This window comes from Mustela nigripes, chromosome 2, assembly GCF_022355385.1.
Source record: "Mustela nigripes isolate SB6536 chromosome 2, MUSNIG.SB6536, whole genome shotgun sequence".
NCBI classification, from domain to species: domain Eukaryota; kingdom Metazoa; phylum Chordata; class Mammalia; order Carnivora; family Mustelidae; genus Mustela; species Mustela nigripes.
In genome coordinates this window covers 127,285,392-127,308,000 of record NC_081558.1, presented here as the reverse complement: position 1 = coordinate 127,308,000, position 22,609 = coordinate 127,285,392, and the positions used below count along the sequence as shown (strand labels likewise).

General features: G+C 40.9%; 2 protein-coding genes across 5 annotated transcripts in view; one reads left to right on the top strand and one right to left on the bottom strand.

Moving 5' to 3' along the window:
* Positions 1–965, bottom strand: part of GOLIM4 (golgi integral membrane protein 4) — an 86,533-nt gene extending 85,568 nt beyond the window's left edge. For all 4 annotated transcript variants that reach the window (XM_059391597.1, XM_059391598.1, XM_059391600.1 and 1 more), the window contains exon 1: positions 779–965. In XM_059391597.1, the coding sequence (XP_059247580.1) occupies positions 779–965 (187 nt within the window). The remainder of the gene's footprint in view (positions 1–778) is intronic.
* LOC132010526 (proline-rich protein 2-like) lies at positions 665–9,944 on the top strand. Its single transcript, XM_059388343.1, has 4 exons — positions 665–742; positions 886–1,838; positions 7,177–7,280; positions 9,654–9,944. The coding sequence occupies exons 1-4, from the start codon at positions 665–667 to the stop codon at positions 9,668–9,670; spliced, it is 1,152 nt and encodes a 383-aa protein (XP_059244326.1). The 3' UTR covers positions 9,671–9,944.
* The last annotated feature ends 12,665 nt before the right edge of the window (positions 9,945–22,609 follow it).

The window sequence follows — 22,609 nt, the reverse complement described above, 5'->3', positions numbered from 1 at the left end:
TGGCTCAAGTTGTGTTCACTGTATCTGATAGAATGAAAAACTGTGTTTCTTCTCTTGGGCTTCTCAAGGCTGACTGTAAAAAACACAACACACATACACTCCCACCTCTATGACAAACTAAAAGTTACTCAGCAAGATAAACTTTTTTTTTTACCACCCCCCTCCCAAAACACACCAGCAGGATGGTGAACAGTAGCAGTGTGGACTTTTCCAACACTCCCAACATCGTTAAAGTCATCCTATGAAGTTAACAGAAACTAATGGGCCATTAGTTTGGGCAGCTAGGTCACGGCTAAATTTCTCCTGGGGGAAAAAAAACCCAGCAAGGTTTGAGAAATCACTGCCAAACTCTCCATTTCTTATGTTACTGACAAAGTCAACTGCACAGCGAATACACAGCAACCGAGACCATGCCCCTCCGAGATGGGTTGGCAGAAACCGAGGAAAGGCTACTGTTCGGCCCGCGCAGACTGGAGCTGGGCCACTGACAAGTGATGGGGTAAAAGGCTCAGTGGGCGCCGGCCCATCCAACGCCCCGCGGGACCCGCGGCTGGTGCCACCAATTTCAAACGTAACCGCCGGAGGAAGTGGGAGGTGGAGATGTCATCTCCCTTGACACTTCGGGGACCCGGCGGCCCAGCAGGGCTCGCCTCTGATGTCCGCGATGGTCAGAGGTGGCACCCGCTGCGCTAACGTTTCACCAAAGCCACTTTTCCAGTCCGGGCGGCAGGCGCCGGGCGAAGTTGGCCACCGGCCGCGCGCGTCCCGTTAACCGTACCTTGTAACTGGGCGGAAAGGGACTCCTGGTGCTGCTGGTACTTGAGCGCCACCGCCTCGGCTTTCCGCAGCTGCGTTTGCAGCTCGTAGTAGAGCATCGCGCCGTAGAGAAAGCCGAACACCACGGTCAGCAGCAGCAGCGTCTGGAAAATCCGCTTTTGCTTTCGGGAGCACATCCCGTTTCCCATAGTCCCGCCTGGACCCCGCGCCGCGGCCGCCCCCGCCGCCGCCGTCCCTTCCTCCCCTCCGCCGGAGCGAGCGCCTCAGCAGCGGCCGCCGCAAGAGGTGGCCGGACGCAGCATGAGGAGGAGACGCGAGACACAAAAGCGGGGCCCGAGGGGAAGTGGCGCCCGCTCAGCCCCCGCGCGCCGCGGGGCGCGCAGCCATCGACGCCGCCTGGGCAGCGGCCGGCAAACTTTTGCGAGGCTGGCTCTCCGCGAGTGCCCGGGCCCGGGAGGGGGCCCTCCGCATACTTCCGAGCGGGCTGTGCCCGCGCCGGTCCCCAGACGCCGTCTGCCTCTTTTCCTCCTCCCCACTTTTTGGCTCGGCTGCCCCCGGCGGCGCTCGGAGTCCCGCCCCGGCCGCTCCCCGCCCCCTCGCGGCGGCTCCCACTGCGCGACTTTGTTGCCACCAAAAGGAGGGGGTGCGCGCCCAACAAAGAGACCCGACTCCAGGCGGCGCCTCCGCGCGCGGCCGGCCGGGGTAGTGGATGGGCGGGGACCGGCTGGCCCGGCCGGGTGTGGGGGACGGCGGGCCGGTGTCACTGACGGGGCTGCCGAACCTCGGCCGCCGCCGCCTCCCACCCAACTTACGTGTCACCCACGGCCCCGCTATTCTGGCCAACGGGATTCCGGGAGGAAGTCCCACTCGGGCTCCCCGCTCATTGGGCCCGTCAGAGCCGCCGCTCCCTCCCTTCGGGGAGGCAGTGCGGGGCTCGATTGGACGCCCGCTTTGTCCGTCCGACCCCGGGGCCGCGCCTTCCCTCCCACCGCGAGGGCCCGCGAGGGGCTCCGTGGGCAGCGCGGCCGCCTGGCGCCGGGGTGCGCCCACGTGGAGCGCGGGTGGGTGGGGAGAGCCCGCCGAGCCTGGAGCGGGGAGGTTGGGGTGCGCGGGCGACGTGTCCCGGCTTGCGGCTGGGCGAGGTATGGTGCGCACGTGTGTGAGAGTGCAAGTGAATGTGTGTGATCCAGCCCTCGGAATGCACGTGGGGAGAAAGTACCGTGTATGTAAGTGGGAGAGAATGGGTGGAAGCCGCTGCTTAGACTCTACCGAATACCCTTTCTTTCTTTCCCCAGCCAAAGGGCAGGTGCAGCAGATACACGGGATGGCTATACGGTCCCCATAATTTGCGTAGCCGCACGGGAGAGGTCTTGCCAGTGGACTCTTGCCCCATCCGCGTGCTAGCATGAATGCCTGTGTACGGATGGCAGGACACGAGTCGGGAGACTGAAGCACGCTAACACGATAGACTTACTGCTCAACTGTCCATGTGGGTTGGGGAAATCAGCTTGCCTTTGGCAGACGGGAAATGAATGATCTCATACTCTTCCCCGGGCTCCAAACAGAGTAATTTGAAAACAAATCTCAGAGGCTGAAATAAATATGCATACATTTTGTCATATGTATTTGCTTGATTGGTTGCAAAAGTACATACTTTTGCTAAATTACATTTTGAAGGCTAACAAAGGTTCCCTATGCAAAACAAAGTAAAACGTAATAATCACAAACCTCTTCAAAGAAAATCAAATTCAAAGAAAACAGTGCTTTTGTTCTTTTTATGTACTTGAGGAGGGGGAATACAGGTTAGGCATGAATGATAATTTTGTTTCTGCTCTTGACCTAACTTCTAAGAAAGTAAATTATTTCTTAAATGCCTCAGAAGTGTCATGGAATTTATTTCATGCTGCATAGTTTTTATGATACTCTAACCAGACTTTAGTTATCACTACCAATAATAGACGAGTGCTCAAAATGAGGGTAGATCTGCGTAGCCACATTAAACATAAAGATGGTCGGTCCCTGGTGCAGAACTTTTTTAGGTAGACTCTGAAATGCTAAAACCATAAAATAACCCTCATTACAAATGCTAGCCTAATGAAACCTAAGTTTGCCAGGCATCTACTTTTCCCTAATAAATAATGTTATAACAGTAATTATATTGTTCAAATGCTTTCATTTACAATTAACACTATCTCACTTATCATACCCAGATTAAGTATCAGCCTCACAGTTTGGTAAAGAAACCAAAGTTTATTGAAGGGACTGTGATAGCTCTAGGACCCACAACATGCAGAAATGTAGGAGTTCAGCAGAAGGGGATCTAGGTTAGAATCCTGCTGTTCTCCTGTGGAAGCCAAATTCTCATTCTTTTTTAACAAATGATATTAACAAACTGTGTCTGGTCCGTTAAAATGAGAACCTGGTTTAAAAAGAAAATTATTTAAGGAAGTTTTAGAATTTTGTTCTGTCGTACAGATACTACGTAGTCTTAATTGTTACTCAATCTACCACTGTTTAAATTTCCCTCTTTCAGATTTATTCTTAAAAATTGAGACTGGGTAATTCCTGCCACCTTGTTAAAATTCCTTATGAAAAGTCCTTACCATTATCAGAGTATGATTTGCTAAATAAACTCTTCCTCCAGAAGTACTACCAAAACTATTCTGGAGGAAATGAAGTTTTATAGCAATAATCCTGGCCCATACTAGGAGACAAAATTATCTTAACTGAAAAGAAAGGGAAGGAGGAAGGGAAAGAGACAGAGAAAGGAAGGAAGAAATTGTACAGAGGATTGGGAAATTATTACTCACACATTACACAGTATGCAGTATTTAGTTGTATTTCAGAATCTTTGGAACATTCTTATGCTTCTGGAATACATGATTACTCATTTGAAACCCCTGATTCCTTTGCATCTGATTTCAGACTCCAAAGGTATTCTTTGCCTAAAGCTGCTGGCTGACTGTACAGAATATAATAAATGTAGGCCATAAAACACAACTCAATATTTTAGTCATAAAATTTGTAAGAGGACAAAAATTATTACCTGGACTTACCCATTATTTCAAATTCAGGAAGGGTATGTAGAAGTATATAAAATCACTAATGGCAGTGTCTTTATAAAATTACTTTTCCAAGGTGAAGTATGCTGCTAGTTTCTTAAAAATATCAGTATAAAGCCTTTGAGAGGCCAACATGGGGAAACTATCCAGGGTCTATAAATTGAATTTACATAACATTGCCTTTGGGTAGAACTTGTAACAGATGAGCTATTTCTAATGGTCTTGTGAGGTCCGTTGCTAGTTCTATTTTATTTTTATTTATCATTTTTAAAATGGTATTATATAATTACATTTCTATATGCTATATTTTTAACAATATATAAAATTTTAGATGTTATATATCCTGAGATATTTCATCAGTTTAATATTTTATTTCTAAGGGAGGAAGAAATTAACTTCAAGATTCAAGGCCTTACATTTGAGAAGGACTAAGGTAATATTTGGAAATCTTAGCATTCTTTCTAGTTTTACTAAATTTGTCATTTTCAATAAAATTTGTTCATTTTCAAAATAGGGAAAAGCAAGAATATATAGTTGAGGGATACAGCAGGTGTATAATTTGTAAAAATAGATGACCCATCCTAGACTAAGTAGTTTCCATTGTCTGTGAAATTTTTGAATTAAATCTCTTTACTACAAATTGAATTCAACAGTTTGCAAGAGACATCTACCTAAGAAAAGGTGATGAATATTAAACAATTGTTTTTAAAAAAATTTGTAACTGTGTGGTGATGGATGCTAATTATGGTGATCATTTTGCAATAAATATTTAAATTGAATCATTATGTCATACACCTGAAACTAATGTGTTACATGTCAACTATATAGCAATTAAAAAATAAAATTGTAAATGGTGTTTCAGTACTTCTCAGTTATTTAATAAAGCACAGCTTCAGCCTTTTCATGTAAATTTTGCAGAAATCAACTATCATTTTTCCTCTGTAGAAAACTATACTTACCATCTCTGCCTTTTTGCCACTTCACCCATTTGCTATCACCTAATTAACACATGGCTTCCTGCTTGCCACTTACATGTACTGTTTTGAGAAGTAAAGAAAGCTACAGTTAAGGTATTCTGTTTTTTTGAGGACTCTGTAAGAGGTATTTTGAAACTCATTTTCCACAAAATTTTGCTAATGACTTGGTGGTAATTGTTAGCAGATTAAAAAAGTATGAAAATTTTTTCATAATTAAAAAATGAAAAATATTTAGGAGGCCCTAAATCTGTAGATGTGTAGCTAGACTAAAGAAATAAGAACTATTATTTCAAATGTCTTTAACATCTTTCTAAAGCAGGACAGTCTAGCATACCATAAACTCTTCCAGATTCTAAGGTGGCATAAGAAATATTTTGAATTTGTTGCTTAATGTTTATTATAGCTAACATATCACTTTTAGGAAAGAGTTAGTTTCATAGAATATTAGAATATATGGGAAAGGACCGTATGTGAGACTCAGGTGAGGCGGACTTCCCAAATCTTCCATTGGCTCATTCAGGCAGCTTTTCACCAGCTCACTGTCTTCAGAGACTTCAGACAAATAGACTGTGGGAAGATCAGTAGCCAATGAAATATGACATTTTTAATGTTCCCCCCCAAAATGTGTAGTTTGTTGATTGCTTTGTATAAAAGACATGCTTGTTTTATCCATGACCATTTTATAGAATCGGTATTAGAATTTTAGTATTATATGATAGATACATGTAGTAATTTCTTAATTGTCATGGGACATGGCTCTTCGTACTTACGACGTATCCAATGCTAAGTCCTTGGTCAGAAATTTAACATTCAATTTCAGAACTATTCCTAAGGGAATCATAATCTGCTCCATAAATGTTTTTTATGCTCTAGTTTCAGGAATATTTTGAGTCAAAACAAAGGGACTATCAATGGTTTTACTTAGAGATAAAATAGACCAAACTTTCAAAAAAAAGAAAAAGATCCTAAGAGTCAAGTTACCTCAGCATTAAGTTCTACTCATGTTAAAACTGAGAAGTAAAAACACATGTCTTCCCTCGCTCTGCTCCTTCTCATTCTGTTCTCTAGTGCAGCTCTTTAAATCTTGGCATCCAACATCCTAGGAATCTTTTGATTCCCAGGATCCTTGTCTAGGACTATGCCCTTCACTCCCTATCACCCACCCACATACACACACTGTCTTTCCCTTCTTGAAGACAAAGGACAAAATCTAATATAATTTTCCTCAAAACATCTATTACTGTCCTACAAGTAATCAGTTATTCCAAGGAAAGCAAATTAGATCCATTAATTAACAGGAAGATATTAACAAATGAATTATTAGCTTATTATTGTTCTCAAGAATTTTGTGAGAAAATAGGGTAAGCCAAAGGACTGAACCCTAATGGCATAATCCTAGATAGGCTGGTAAGTAGATGAGTCATAATAAAGGACAGAGAGTTTCACTTTTTGCTTCTTTGATCCTGATTCTCTTGCCCAATTGTAAAGGGCTTCAGGAATATTCAAAAGGTGACTCAATATGCCTACTGGGAGGATACAAATCCCGTTTAAGTTACAAACTATCTATGATGTCAACAGTAAGTCAGGAACAGTTAGGACCTTAATTCTCTCTCTGTAAAATGCAAGGGATGATCCTATCTGTGCTGCCTCATTTCAGAGAGAATGAACCCACAGGATTCAAGAAAGAAGATAAACTTTAGATTTCATTTAGATAAAATTGAATTTGTAGTGATACTTGTCATTGTCGACCTAAATTTATTTATACTTTTCTGGAAAACTAACAGTTGATTAAAAAAAAAAAATCAGCTACCCAGTTTAAAATGATAATTTTCCAATCATATTTATTAATTGAACTTCTTTAATAGTTGAGAATGGATGAATTATGGCCTTAAACCAAGGGACTTTTGTAATCCACTTATTCAAGCTAGATTTCTAATTCCTTGGTTATAATTTACGGACTAAGGTTTTCATTATGCTTTCTATGTCAACAATTTTCTCAAGTAGTTATTGTGTGCAAGGCATAATGCAGGGAGCGAAATGGAAGGTGGAGGAAATAATGATGAATGAACCATGGACCCTTCCAGTGAAGAGGTTGTGGATTTGGTACTTGTTGATTTAAAGGCCAAATCAAAACTCTGGCTGGAAATTAAATTACTCAAGGAGAGAACAAAGCAAGAGAAAAAGAGGCCTCATGATGTAACCATGATTTCCTGTTAGACCAGGCAATGGGATCGGTTAATCAGCAGAGGCAGTTCAAGCTGGGAAAAAGAAAAGTGATGCAAAGACCCCTCAAAACAAAGAAACATCACTTTGCTTCCATTCTCTTTTGGTGCAGGGCAAAGCCTTTGTTTTGTGTGCAGATCTGTTGGTGGGAACTCTGCTGAGCCGCTGAAGCCAAAGAACATCGTTCAGATTCCAGTCTCTGCTTCACTGAGTGGGGCAAGATCTTCAGGATATTTGTATGGTAAGGTCATTCAATGCAAATATGTCTAGTTGGAAGGAGCTTTTCTTGGTTTTTTCACCTAAGTTGACCACAATTTTTCTTTCATATACCAGCCATTATGGAGCTTTTCCAAATCACTTATCTCGATTTTCATAGAAACAACTCTTATTTTTTTCACTCTCCTATTTCATTAGTTTACATAACAGTTGATTAAATTACATAATTAAAATAGCAAGTGCAATTGCATAAGCGGCTTTTATAACAACCCACTGGTTTCTGTGAGGCATTCAGTTCGGTAGGCAGACACAGGCCAAGCGGAGATTAGTTTAAGTGCCAGGAGTCCTCAGCCCTGAAGTGCACAGGGAAGGGACTCACTGACAGAGGAGAGAGCCTCCCATCATCCAGTGAGTTGGTTCAGCCGAGTTAAGGGATTCTACCATACACAGAAATGACTAGTGAGGTAAAAGGAAGAACTGGTGATCAAGAAAAGGTGTGTAAGAGGAGTAACAGGGAAACTGAAAGTATTAAGAAGAGAACTTGGAGCTTTGTTGATAGAACTCAAAGGAAGTTGAGATAAAGCCTGCAAGGAGGCCTGGAAGGATCTGACTGGGGTGGAGTGGAAGATTACAGTGCGCTAGGGAATAAATGGGCGACGGACAAGTAAAGGAAGAGGAGTAGTAGGGTTAACTCTGCTTTTGATAATTTGCCTGCAAAAGAAGATAGATTGAATGAAGCTTGAAAAGGCGATGAGGTTGAGGGAAAGTTTGCTGTGGGGGCTTTTATTTTTGGATTAGCACACACAAGAATTTCTTCAAGGAGCTCGTGGAGAGGGATAGGTTAAAGATTTGAAGGGCCACATTAAATACACTGGAATGTCTGGAATGTTACTTCTTAAGGCAATGTTCTATTATAGTTCATTTTCCATTTTAGAGGCTCAATAAATTATGGAATGAATGGTCTTAAGAGTCACTAAGAAGAAGAAAATTGAAAAGACTACCTGGCTAACTGAAAAAGAAATTTGTTTGAGAGGCCTAAGGTTGTATGTACTTGTATTAATTCACTCTGATTAAATGTGCACACTCTCCAAAATGAGCATGATTGTATGATAATATCCCAAATAGAGAATCTGTAAAATGGTATGTATTTATTTAAGAAGAAAAACAGACTCTGCTTTGAGTAACAGTAATTGGCCCATTTAAAACCTTTTATGTGGGTGCCTGGGTGGCTCAGTGGGCTAAAGCCTTTGCCTTCGGCTCAGGTCATGATCCCAGGGTCCTGGGATCGAGCCCCACATCAGGCTCTCTATTCTGCAGGGAGCCTGCTTCCTCCTCTCTCTCTGCCTGCCTCTCTGCCTACTTGTGATCTCTCTCTGTCAAATAAATAAATAAAAATATTTAAAAATAAATAAATAAAACCTTCTATGTATATAAAAGACTTTGTGTATAACTGTTAGATATGTTTACTAAGCAGTTTATGACTTTTACAAATGTTTCATAACATTAAATGCAAAAAGGAGAATGTGAAATTGCACAAATGATATTATTGCAATCATGTTAAAATGCTTAAAGAAAAATAATTTGTTGTATACTGCTACTTTTAAGTAATTAGATAAAGAGGGGGAAAATGTGGATATTTTCAATAACTCATGAAAATCTATTCTCTTCAGAATAATGATGCTTTCTACTCATATGTTGGTTTTAACATTGTTGAACATATCCCTGATCCTAAGATCTGTTTTTCTATAAAGAGTGAGTTGGTATCACACATGGAACAGGAGGGTAGACTACCTAGCTTGGGGCAGCCATTTCACACACATCTTCCCACTCTCTCTCTTCCACTAACAGCAGTGAATTAAGTGAACTGTTTCACTGAGTGACTTTGGGACAGGGAAAACTAAAGCAACCCCATGAAAAACTGTTTATCCTCCTTTTCTTGCTTCTATTCTTGCTAGGACTTTCAGCCTTACATTACATCTACCTTATAAAAAAAAAAGTGTGAGACATCTAGGTGGCTCAGCCAGTTAAGCATCTGCCTTCAGCTCAGGTCATGATCCCAGAGACCTGGGATCCAGTCCCACATTTGGCTCCTTGCTCAGAGGGGAGCCTGCTTCTCCCTCTGCCTGCAGCTCCCCTTGCTGGCACGCGCATGCTCTCCCTCTCTCTGACAAATAAATAGAATCTTTAATATAATGAAAAAAAAAAAAAAAACCAAACAGATGGTGTATGTCCTCTTCGTAAAAGTCAAGGATTTAATGATTTTTCTTTTTTTTTCCTTTCCTTTCTATTCTTTTTTCTTTCTTTATTTCTTCTTCTTCGTCGTCTTCATCTTCATCTTCTTTGTCTTCTTCTTCTTCTTCTTCTTCTTCTTCTTCTTTTTTTTTTTTTGTTTTTGCAGTCTTCCAGCACATCTAAGGAGTGACTAGGTTGGGTCATCATGAATGTTTCCTGAGATCTCAGACTCATCAAGTCGCTTGGCTGCAGGGCATAAGTGACTTATGGAGAGCATCTAGACCCTCATCTTAGTTTCTAGATGCCTGAGAAGACACTGTGCATTGGAACACAACCATCAATAAAAATCCCAGTCCCCAAGCAAAGACAAAATTCACTCTTCTTTCCTTTCTGAGGTTCTCAGATGCTCTGTCTCTACACTCACTCTATATGTTAAATAAATTCTGCTCTCACTGCCTCTCAGCTCCCGTCTGATTTCTGTCCTGTGTGTGAGAAGCCAAGGACCCTCTTGACTGGTCTTGTGGTACCTCTCTGGGTCCTCGGACCCAGCCAGCCTGCATCAACTTCAGATGTGACCCACTCAATATCTGCCTTTACCAACAAGGTCTCTAGCACTCTATCTAGTACCTAATAAACACTGAACACAATTTAATTGAGTGAGTGAATAAACAACACTCAATGAAATCTATTTTTGTTCCCTAACAAAGACCAAAATAAATAATGGGAATTTACAAGATAGCGAGATAGAAAAGAAAAAAAAAAATCTGGGGAAAAAGGTAGAATGAAATTTATCTGATTTTAAATGTAGTGAAATTTCTAAGTAGGGAAGCCTTAGGAAAAACAAATGAAAAGAAATAAATACATTGGATTACTTGAAATTCAAAATCGTCATAGTTCAAACAATTCTAAAAAGTTTAAAAGCAGATGCATAGAGAATATTTGCATAGATTAAATAGACTGCATGAATTACATAGATCTAACAACTTTATATAATTGTATGTATATTGTTAAAACAAAGATAATAAAAAGTTGCAAAGTTCATAAACAGATAATAGTTCATAAAGTGTTCATAAATGGATAGTTCATAAGTAGATGAACAGCCAGCAAATATGTGAGAAGTATTCAATCTCAGTAATCAAAGAAATGAAACCAATACTAATAATCTCATAACAAGTGACAATAGCAATGTTTTTTAAAAATTTTACATTAAGATTGGCTTTAAAAATATTTTTTAAAGATTTAATTTATTTGTCAGAGAGATAGAGCACACAAGCATCGGGAGTGGCGGGCAGAGAGAGAAGCAGGCTTCCTGCTGAGCAAGGAACCCGTCACGGCACTGGATCTCAGGACTCTGGGATCATGACCTGAGCCAAGGCAGACACCCAAATGACTGAGCCACCCAGGCTCCCCTAGATAGGACTGGACTTGAGCTGAATTTTCAGACTGCCTGCTGGTGTCCAAGAATTGCTTGGTGTCGTGGGTGGGAAGAACACAGTCCCATGATGGAATTGGGTCCAGAATCTCTAAAAGAAATAGTAAGCAGACATTAAAGCTAGTTGTTTAGCTTGGAATCCTCAGAAAGAGACCCTGAAGAAAGCTTTCACGTGGATGAAGGTTATTAGGAAGAATTCTCATGAAAAATCAGGATAGCAGGAAAGATGGCAAATGAGCAATCCCAAAGGAACTTTTTTGCGCACTCAGAAGAGCTCTGGAAAAAGTGTAGATCATACTCAGAGTTGTTCCCCTAAGGAGCAAGAGAGCTGCTATATTCATATTACTGCTCCATATAGTCATTAATTCAGGGCTTGGTTGAAGGGTGTAAAGTCCCAGAAATTTCTCTGTCCTCTGTGCAACAGCCAAGTGGCCACAGCAGCCAGAGGCCCAGGTACTAGCTACCATGGCAGTGAGGCACACCAGAAGTCCAGGGGAAGGAAAATGGCAAGTTTCCCAGCCTATATGCGTGGGGCAGTAACAAAAGTGATATTTGTAACTAAAGTGGTATTTGTACCATGGTATTTGTACCATGATATGATGAATGCTAAATGAAAAAACAAAAACAGGGTACAAAATACTATATAAGGGGTCCAGATTTACACCAGAGCCTGAGGTAACTAAAAAACTGAACAAAAATATATGACACAATGGCTTAGCCATAAGGCATCCAGAAAGAGTGCTTCCAGAGAGAGAGGAAACAAAAGAGGCATGACTGCTCTAACTACTGTCTGGCCAGAAAGCTGCCACACAGAGAAGGAAGAGCCCAGGCAAGTGCAGCCATGTCCCCAACAGGAGACAACCCCGGGAGACTGAAGAGACATTCTGTGTTAGGAAAAGTTGGTTAAGGGTACACGAGAACAATTTTTGCAATTTTTCTGTTAGTCTAAAATTACTTCAAAATTTTAAAAAAGTGTTAAAAATCCCAAAAAGGGAAAATATAGACCATGAGAATGTTAATAAAAATAAAGATGGAGTGGCTATGTTAATAATAGAGAAAGGAGATTTTATTTTACTTTCTAATTTTTTAGAGAAAGTTTCAGAGAAAAAAATATTATCAAGAAGAAAGATGATAATTTCATAATGAAAAGGGGTTCATTTATCAAGAAGACCTAAAAATCCAAAATGACTATGTGCCTAATAGTAGACCTTCTAAAAACATGAAGCAAAAACTAATGGAACAAGGAGAAATAGACGAATCTACAACTACAGTTGGAGCCTTCAATACTTTTCTCCTGGTGGCCAGAAAATCTGTAAACATATGAAAGACCTGAGCAACATTATGAACCAACAAGACCTAATTGACATGTAGAGAACATTCCACTCAACAACAGAATCACGTTCTTTTTAAGTGCTTGTGGACCATTTACCAAAGTGGACCATATTCTGAGATATAAATGAGCCTCAGTACATTTTAAAGCACACCACATACGTACCATTTCTCTTTGTTGGTGGAGAGCTGTTTTACATGCTAACCTTACGACTTGGTGGGTCAGATAATATCCAGTTCATGACGGGTAGCTTCTGCTTGTTCCTACTAACAGATATGGAGAAAAATCATTTGCAAATCAACAGCTGCATATCTGATATCAGAGGATGTGTTAATTTGCTCAAAGCAGTTTGAACCCTTAGCTGGTGGGCACCTGGGTGGCTCAGTGGGTTAAGCCGCTGCCTTCGGCTCAGGTCATGATCTCGGGGTCCGGGATCTAGTCCCGCATCGGGCTCTCTGCTCGGCGGAGAGCCTACTTCCTCCTCTCTCTCTGCCTGCCTCTCTGCCTACTTGTGATTTCTCTCTGTCAAATAAATAAATAAATAAATGAACCCTTAGCTGGTATAACAGCTGCAGTTAGTCACCACCTGGTTAAAGGCTACAAAATCAACCATTATGCTCTAGTATCCATCTGTCTTCAGCATAGACCCAATAGGTGAGTTGAATGGAAATGTCATGGGGTTGTCATACCTGTATCCTTGATATTGGCACAATCTCTGTAGTCCCTTCATGAATGCAATATTGCTTTGGTTTACTATTTTCCTAGTTAGAGGCAGTTTCAGAGGCTCCCACTTGGCCTTTCCCACCGTAATAATCCTTACACCACAGGTCAAGGAGCCAGTGTGGGGAGTCTGCCTGCTGGTAATTATAGCTATTCCAATTATGCATCCCAGAACTAGAAAAACAGCCACCAGATGGGTTTAAGGACCCACGGACCCACTATAAGAGGGAACTGAGGTAAAGCCCCCAGAGTACATGACCTCCCTAAACCTCTCCTCCAACTGGTGAATCACAGTAATATTTCAGGTCTTCTAGAATTAGTGTGTCAGTTCAGAGCCAGTGTCTCATAGTCTCTAAAAGTTTTCATTATTTTCTCAATGCACAGTTTCCCTGGTAAAAGCCTGGAGGTCCCTTGGGTGAAGGCTTGGAGAAAGATTATAAATTTTTGGTGGTGTACAGGGACTCTGTCTCAAGGGGGCTCAGTGTCTTCTCTACTCAAGGGGTCTAGGTCTAAAAACTGATCAAGTGCAGGAATTGGTTGAGAAGCCATGACTCATTTTTATGATTCAGATTAGACTTTTGCTACTTGATCTAAAACTTTTCTGTTGTGCTAGATCAAGTGAGAATTTAGCAGACTTCCTATCTATCCCATTTTTTGTAACACCATGGTGAACCATCCAATGCCATAGTTTTGTGCAACTCAGACTATTCTGATTACCGCTTGACTGCTATCCATTATGGTAACCATGCCCATTGCCTTTGAAGGTTGAGTGCTACCACTTGGCTCTTGCTAACCCAGGATCCAATTACTCCCACTGCATTTAGGTTTCCTGATTCAGTGACTGTAGTCCCCACTGTAAAGAGTAGCCTACAAAGAAGAGTGATTACAGAAGAGCTCTTTAAGGATGCTAGGGCACTATTCACAATTTTTTTTCTGAGTTGTGGTGAAAGGTGTCTTCTGGACTCTGGTATATCACCTGGACTCTCAGAGTAGGTAAGTCTTAACTGAAAAATCCACTAATTTGACAAATTCGCATTCCAAACTTCATAAGAGTTTGAATCCCTTCCTCTACGTTTAAGCAAGGTAGGTCAAGTGTTTCTAGTTTCCTCATGGTAGGCCATTTTGGTCCTTGTTTTACCCAATCAACTAAAACTGTTAAACCCTTCCCAACTCCCTGAGCTACAATTTTAAATCCAGGATCTCTGCTTAGTAAGCCCATATTGATAATATCAGCCAGATCCAACTCTGCTTCTTCCATCATTATCCCACACCCTCATTATTCATTCCCATACATATTTTCCATATTTTAGTCTATATAAATTAGAAAATTCACATAATTCTGAGTGTAGCACACCTCCTCATAGGTCATGCTTTGTATCTCATCCTTGGGACCTTCTGGAATTTGAGTCTAATTACATGTCTAGAAGTAAAGAGGAGCAGTAGATGTGGGTCCTAAGGAAAATCAGCTTTGTCTTGCAGAGCATTACAGTTTCCTTGGGCAATGCACAATTAATTCCCTCCAAAGGGAAGTAGGGGGAATTGGAGAAGCCAATACTACTGGGAGTAAGGAGTCCACTTCCACTGGGAAAGAAGACTGGCCAGAATTTAGAGGCTCAATGTCCCCAGCCTCATCAGGCTCTTCTTAGAGGTCCTCATTCCAATTGGCCAGATTCTATTCTTTCCCAATCGATGCCCTCATTTGAACAGTGGACACCCTGTGGAGCTGGGAGTGCAACTAGTGCTGTAATTCAGCGAACTGCAGGATGAAATTGTGTTTGATTTTCAAGAATCTCAGCCCTGAGGCTGCAGGAGATAAGGGTCACCTTTAGGGCATACACAGAAGTGTTTAGGTCATTTATGTGACACTTGAACTGAAAATTCAGTTCCCTGAGCTCATCCTTTCTTTCATCACTTTGTCCAGCAACATGATCAACCAACCAGCCTCATTAGATTCATTAGATTTCCAAAATGTCTGAAAGTATCGCAACTCTAGGCACCAAGTTCCTTACTTCTTTTAAGTGGTTGATTAGAATATCTAATGAAGATATTTTGCATATCTCTGATTCCAGATCTTGTTGGGGACTATCAGTGCTCTCTTCACTATTGGAAATAGGGTCATTACCATCTACCAATCTAATGAGATTAGAGAGCCAATTTCTGAAACCTCAGAACTAATTCAGAAAACTCATCCTTAAAATTGTGGTCCTCTAGATCCACTCTTGGTACCAAAATCTGAACTGGTCAGGGTTCTCCAGAGAAAGAAAACCAAAAGTGTGTGTGTGTGTGTGTGTGTGTGTGTGTGTGTGTGTATTCACACACTTTTCTATAGGAAGAGTTGTACCACAAAGAATTGTCTCATGTGCTTAGGGAGACTGAGAAGTTCAAGATCTGTGGTCAGCAAGCTGGAGACCCAGAAGAGCTGAGGGCAATTTTCCAATTGAAGTTCAAAGGCCTGTGAACCAGGAGAGCAGCTGATATATGTCTCAACCCGACTTTGAGTCCAAAGGTAGAAGACTGATGTTTCAAGTTAAAGACCTTAAGGCAAAAAGTAAGACCTCTTTCTTATTCAGCCTTTTATTCTATTCAGGCCTTTCATGGATTAGATAAGGGGAGTAGGAGGGCAATATGTTTTATTACGTCTACCAATTTATATGTTATTTTCATCCAGAAGCACCCTCATAGACACGACCAGAAATGATCAATCAAATATCTGTGGACCCTGTGGCCCAATCATGTTGGCACCTAAAATTAACAATCACGTGGAGGTTGGAGAAGAAAAGAATCAAGGATAGCTGTTTTCTATCATAGTTCCTTGCATAAATGGTGGTTCCATACATTTGGAAGAGAATAGGGAAAGAAGAATGGAACTGAGGTACTAGTAAGAAGTTCAGTGCTGGGCATGTTTTGTGGAGCGTGTATGGAACATCCAATTGTAAATACATGACTTTAGATCTGGATTAGAGATATAGAATTGACAGCTCTCTGTATATGCTTTAGAAGGAGTGAATGAAATTCCCCAGATAAAGTGGGTATAATGAGAAAGAGTAGTGTGTGAAGGATGGAACCTTGGAGGATTACTAACATGAAGGGATAGGAGAAAGTCAAGGGTGTAGAGGCAACATAGTTGAGACAGAATGGGACCAGGAACCCATTTCAAGAATGAAGGAAAGGAAAACTATTATCTACTATAGAGAGGTCAAAGATGGTAAATACTGAAAACTGTCCAACAGAAATAACAAATAGGAGGTTTGTGTTATCTTTAGAGAGCAAAGTTGCAGAGGTGGGATGGACCGAGAAGTGACCGAGTGCGAAAGAGACAGAGACATGAAATGTACCCTTGCTCTGCCTGCAGCATGGACTGATGGACAGCAAGGAGATGACCCAGGATGGTTAAAGAATGTTTTTCTAAAATGCTAAAAGCAAATTCAATGATGGGAAGAGGAAAGATAGGGAACAAGGTCCCTGAAGAAGAATGGGATCCAGAAAAATAATGGGATCCGAAACACTTGAACAGTCTGATTTTGACATGTTGGTGCCACTGCCCATTCATTCTTTTCTGGTCCAAATAAACAGAGTTGTCACTAAAATTCTACATTGCACTCTATTGTAGGTTATGAATCACAATTTCTGTATTTTAGATGTGATTTTTTTATATAAGCTTAGGACATTGTTTAATTTTATTATTTCAAGAAGTATCTATATCCATATGGAATAATATATCTGAAATTACTTTAAAAACCTATACAACTGCCAGCAGTAAAGTCACTGGGAGTGATCTGAAAGAAATGTAATTTTTATCCTTCATTCTCTACTTAAATAATAATAATAGGTTCCAGGGCACATATTTCTTTCATAAAAGATTTATAAAATCCCTCTTTCTTGCCTTTCCTTCTTTTTCTTTAAAAACCAAACCAAACCAAACCAAACCAAACCAAAACACCTCCCAAATATCTCCTTTGGTTTCTATCTCATGGTCCACTTTCTTTGCACTACATGAATGACCTTTTAATTGTTCACTATTTGCTAATTTCTGCTCCTTGTATATATCCCCAACCTGTAGCCTAAATTTAATTCACCTAAAATACTATTCCATCCAGAATCCTTCAATGGCTTCCCCAATCCCTCCTCTGCATTAATAATAGAACAAAGTCCATATTTCTTAGTCTGGAATTTGAGGCAATCCATAATCTAGTCCCCACTTTTCCTTCTCTTCAAGTTCTACTTAACACCTACCTGTGTTCCACCAATGTCGAACTGATATATTCTTTTGTTTCTTGAAAGTCATCCAGATTGGCCAAGTTAAAAAAAAAAAAATTCAATGGAGAAATTTAAAGATCTAATTGACTTTATTAATTGATTCTTTTATCAGAAGGCATTCCACCTAGCAAGTAGAGGAGCTGAGGGGAATTGTACAAAATGGAAGGTTTTTATAGGAAAGAGGGTGGGACAATAAGTTATTAGCAAAAGAAAAGAAGGAAGTGTTCTAGGCAAGGTCACCTTCCCTTACAGGGAAGGCCAGGGGGATTTATTAGGTGCATTACCTCATCTTCCTTTGGGGGATAGAGAGGGCCCATGTAACAGAATTACCTCATTGGTGCTGACCACAAAATTCTAAATTGACTGGCTTAAAATTCTACTCCTGGAGATGTTGAAATTGCAGTTAAGTCCTCATTCGCTGTTCTGGGGTCAAATAACTCAATCTTGGGCTTGTGGGTTTATTTTTAATAACCATACACGGTTATAAGTGTAGTGCACTGCACAACCGCAAGAGACTGCAATGTGATTGGTGCCCACTAGTGCTGTGCAGCTCACAACCTGCATAAATGGAAATGTTGACCCCTATTTCACAGTAGAAATATTATTCCAAAGACTGAACTCCAATTTTATTATGACCTGTAGCTGGATTTCCCTCTAAGCTCTTCTTCGAACCTGCATATAGTGGAAATTAGAACTAGGTCAAATTCAAACTCAGACTCCCACTATACAAAGTCTGCTTTAAATTAACTTCACTATAACCATTTCACCTCATTCTAGACACAAATTTTCCATCTGAGTTGTTGTCTACAATTATGACTCCCCAAATAGAATGCCTACCTCTGGACCATTTAATTTTCTTTCCTTCCACCCTAATTTCTTCCTACCCTCTTCCAACAATTCAAAAACAATCCATCTTTCACTGAACAAAACAGTTTTCCCAACCTCTATAAAACCTTCAAAGAGCATTCTATTCAACAATCACCCTGTCTTTCCAGAATTGCTATTATTATTATTACCATTAAGATTTTATTTATTTGAGAGATCGAGAGAGTGGGTGCTTGAGTTGGGGGAGGGGTAGAAGGAGAGAATCTTCAAGCCAACTCCACACTCAGTGAAGAGCCCCATGAGGGGCTCAATCTCACAACCCCAGAATCACGACCTGAGCCAAAACCAAAGTTGGAAATTAACAGACTGAGCCACCCAGGTGCCCCTCTGAGTTATTATTAAAATTATCATCTGTGCTGCAATTTTTAAAAAAGATTTTATTTATTTATTTGAGTGAGAGAGAGAGAACACAGAGGGAGAGAGTGAGGGAGAAGCAGATTCCCTTCTGAGCAGAGAGCTGCATGCTGGGCTTGATCCTCGGTCCTTTAGATCAGGACCTGAGCCGAAAGTAGATGTTTAACCAACTGAGCCACCCAGGTGCCACCGGTGCTGCAATTTTTAACATTTGGCTAATACCATGTCTTATATTCATTTATTTGTCATGCATCAAATTTTTTTAGCCACCAACTAGACTACATTTCTTCAGTGGTTGAGTTTGGCTTTTATATCATATGTGTCTATTGAGCACAATACACATTTGTATAATATATGCTTGCTGATTTGATATTTCCACTAAAATTTAAAAATGGTAAGGCTAACCTTTACATTACTCTGTAAGACTCTTAGCAAGTTGATTTGTAATTTTTTAATGTAATTTTATAGTTTTTTACTGTCCAGCATGCTTTCTTATCATTTGTCTTTGAGTTCCATTAAAAACTATGCTTTCATTCTATATCTGGTGTAACTTTATGAAACCCAGGAAGAGCCAATAGTTCTCTTCCCTGGGGTGTGTGACCTGAGGTTGTATGTGCCTTTCTTGAAAACCATGTGGAAAATATCTCCTTGAAAAATGAAGACAAAGAGATATAGAAAAAAGCAGAGAGTTGAGGAGAGATAACAGTAATGACATTCTTTGAGCCCCTCAATCCTTTTATACATGAAGTCAGCTGCATCCCTTGGATTGGCCATTTATATGAGTCAATACATTCCTCTTTTAGAAACTAAGCCTGTGGGCATTAGGTTTCTGTTATTTTGCCACTGAAAGTGACCTGCTGCATACACAGGGAATATCACTTGATCATCTTGCATTTTGTATATGTAAAACACCATGTTAGGTATTGTGAGTGATAGTCCTAGGAGAAATTAACTCCCATTCTGCTTTTAAGGTACTTTACAATGTAGTAAGAGAGATAAGATGGATCCAGATAACAATGCAACACCGTATGTGACGGATGCCACATGGGAAGTACAAAGGACTACAGAAGTGCAGATAAAGGACCAATCTCTTAGTTGGAGGGATCACAGAGGCTTCACAGAGAAGATGACATTAGAAATGGTACAAGATCAGTGCAAGGTTTTCTTAGGGAATGAAGAAATGTCTAATAATGTGAGAGTATAGGTTTGTATAAGGAGGATTAGAAACTAAACTGGAAAGACAAATTGAGGTTAAAGAGTCAAAGAGTCAAAAATGCTAAGACAATGAATATGGGCTTCATTAGGAAAAAGGGAGAGCCAAAATCCTGGATGGTATTTTGAACAGGATCAAAGTGTTGTAAAATATACCTAGTATCCAAAAAAGAAAAGTGAAGTCCGTCTGCAATGCAGAAAGTTGACAAAGGAGGGTTTGATGGTATGAACTGTAATCTTTGTAAATCTCTTTTTGTTCATAATGTTTTCTTAAATATCATTATCAACATCTGGCAATAAAACATCCTTCTAGCAAACTATATCCAAGTAAGTGAATGGGTTCAGTTAGTATCTCTCTTCTAGATATTTTAATTAGTTATGGTATCTGTTGTCTTCAAAGATTAACTCTTTGTTCAAATTATACAACAGTCATCACTACGACTGAGTTCGAATTCTTTTTTAAGACTTTAAAGCAGGATGTTTAGAAGCTTCTATTATCCACTTAATTCAAGTGTGGTGATGATTATATCTACTTGAAATAGGCGTAGGCTTGAAGGTATCATTCTTTGGGTTGTATTGCTCAAGGTATTTTTGGAGAATGGATAATCTTACTCCTTTGTCATTTATCAAGATACACAAAGCTTGCTTTGCATTGCCCACGTATGCTTGGAGAGGAGCTCAGAAAAGTTCTCTTTCACCAAGTTGTGGACAGAAAATGACATACTGTGCAGCACAAGCCAAGTTAAGTAGCAAACTTCCCACAGAATCACGAGAGAGCCCCATCTGTAATTCTGGGTGTAGCTACTGTCGTGTGCCAAGTCTTTGCTCCTGAGGAGTTGGATAGAACTCTTTCCCAGAATGTCTGAGAACATATTATGTCGGGACCCCAGCTGAAGGTCCTGAGGCCAAGTATCTGACAACCAACAGCCTTTGACTCAGGAGTCCTCTCTACCTAGTAGCTGCTGGGCTTGCCACAATTCACTCAGGAGAGGCGGAGAGGCAGGGCAGCTCTTCGGTGAGGAAAAGTCCTGATCCACAAACCAGGATACACTCTAATAATCCTGAGATTGGTAACGAATTAAATTATATTTTGTTTGCCCTACTGGTGGAGTCATGAAAACTTGTTATTCACTTTAGAAGGATTTCCACATAAAATGTGTCAAAATAAAAAATTTTATGCGGAAAGAATAATTGAGACCTGAGGAAAAAATAGCTTCTTGGTGAGTGACCAGATACAAACCACCAGATAGGCAATTCTGTACTGAATTTACATTGCAAACAGAAAATCTTAACCAGTTTCACATTTGATCATCTCCAGGGAGCCATCATATTTGATTATAGTTTAGTAAACGACATACCCTATAGTACTGATTCTAATCTTCTGTGTGACTGACCAGAGACAGGCTAGTTCACCCCAGGGGAAACTGGAGCTGTGAAAAAAGCTGTAGAAGGTGTGACACTTTAGAGATGGGAGTGGAGTTGAGGGTGGGGTGCTGGTCAGGAGTGGAAGGGGCCTGAGAGAGAAGGCCGTTTCCTTGGGTGGCCCTTACAGAGAATAGTGGCTTTATTGTTGTGAGCATGCCTAAAGGGCTTCTTCCTTTTGTTTACTTCTTTTCATTCCTATGGACTCCTCTGAGAGTATTAATAATTACTCTTTGCTTAAGCACTCCAGGTAAAAGCTTATACTCCCCATAGCCGGGAACGATGCCATCACTACCACAAGATGAAACAGGCACGCAAGATTGAGAAGTGCTGGGGTGAAGCAACATTCAGCTGTATTTTCTTTGCTCTTCAGATAATAATGACTCTGGGGAAGGAGGAGAAAACTCCAGAACTACTTTGTTCTCTTCAAAGCGCCAGCCTCAGGAGAACAAGAGGACAAGGCTCTTCGCAGACCAGGGAGCAACAGCACACGCTGTCCCTGTGTCTTTAATTTATTATATTAATGATATGAAGGTCAAAAATTCCTTCCTTTAAAAAAATTTAAAAAGATGGGTAGTGGATAGAAAAAACCTTAATTGTGGCCTTAAAATCAAAAATTTATTTTATCTACATTTTCTTTCTTTCCTTTTGTAAGATTTTATTTATTTGAGAGAGAGAGAATGAACAGAGAGCGCGGCAGTGGGAGAGAGAGTGCAGTCTCCCCGCTGAACAGAGAGCCTAATTCTGTACTGGTTTCCAGGACCCTGGGATCATGATAGAGCTAAAGGCAGACGCTTAACCACCTGAGCCACCCAGGCGCCCCTCATCTACATTTTTCATTTACATTTCCCCTTGAAGAATGTGGAATTTTAATGTACGGTGGGGGGGGGGGAGGAAAAACTGAGTGAAAAGGCTCTTCATCATGCAATCAAAGAAATAAAATGAGCATGTCTTTGTAGTTGTTGATGTACACAGATGAGTGAAGGATTGCTGGGATTTGCTGTTAGCTGACATGCTGGTTGACAGTGAAAAAGCAAACACGACCCCTGGGGATGTCCATAAGAGCCCTGTGGAGTAGAAGGAAGGGACCTTGGTTCACAAGGGGAGAGAAGGAAAGGGAGTGGGGGAGGTTCCCTGGGGGCTCAGTCTTCCCAGCTCAGTTTCCTCTCTAAGCTTACCCACCATTAGGCTCCTGTCCTAACCTTGGGCTATTCCCCAACGGCGTCAGCACACTCCCTGACCCTGAATAAGCAGTTTTGCCTCTCCTGTCCTTGGTTAAATACCTATTGTTAGGAACTGAATGTGTGTGCCCGTGCCCCCACCCCATGGTTGTATTTAGAGATAAGGCTGATGAGGAGGTTAAATGATGTCTTAGGAGTGGGGACCTGAATCGGTAGCATTGGTGCCCTTAGTAGAGGAAGATACACGAGAGACCTCCCTTTCTGCCATGTGAGGACACGGGAGATGGCCATCTACAAATCAGTGTGGGCCCTCATCAGGAATGAATCTG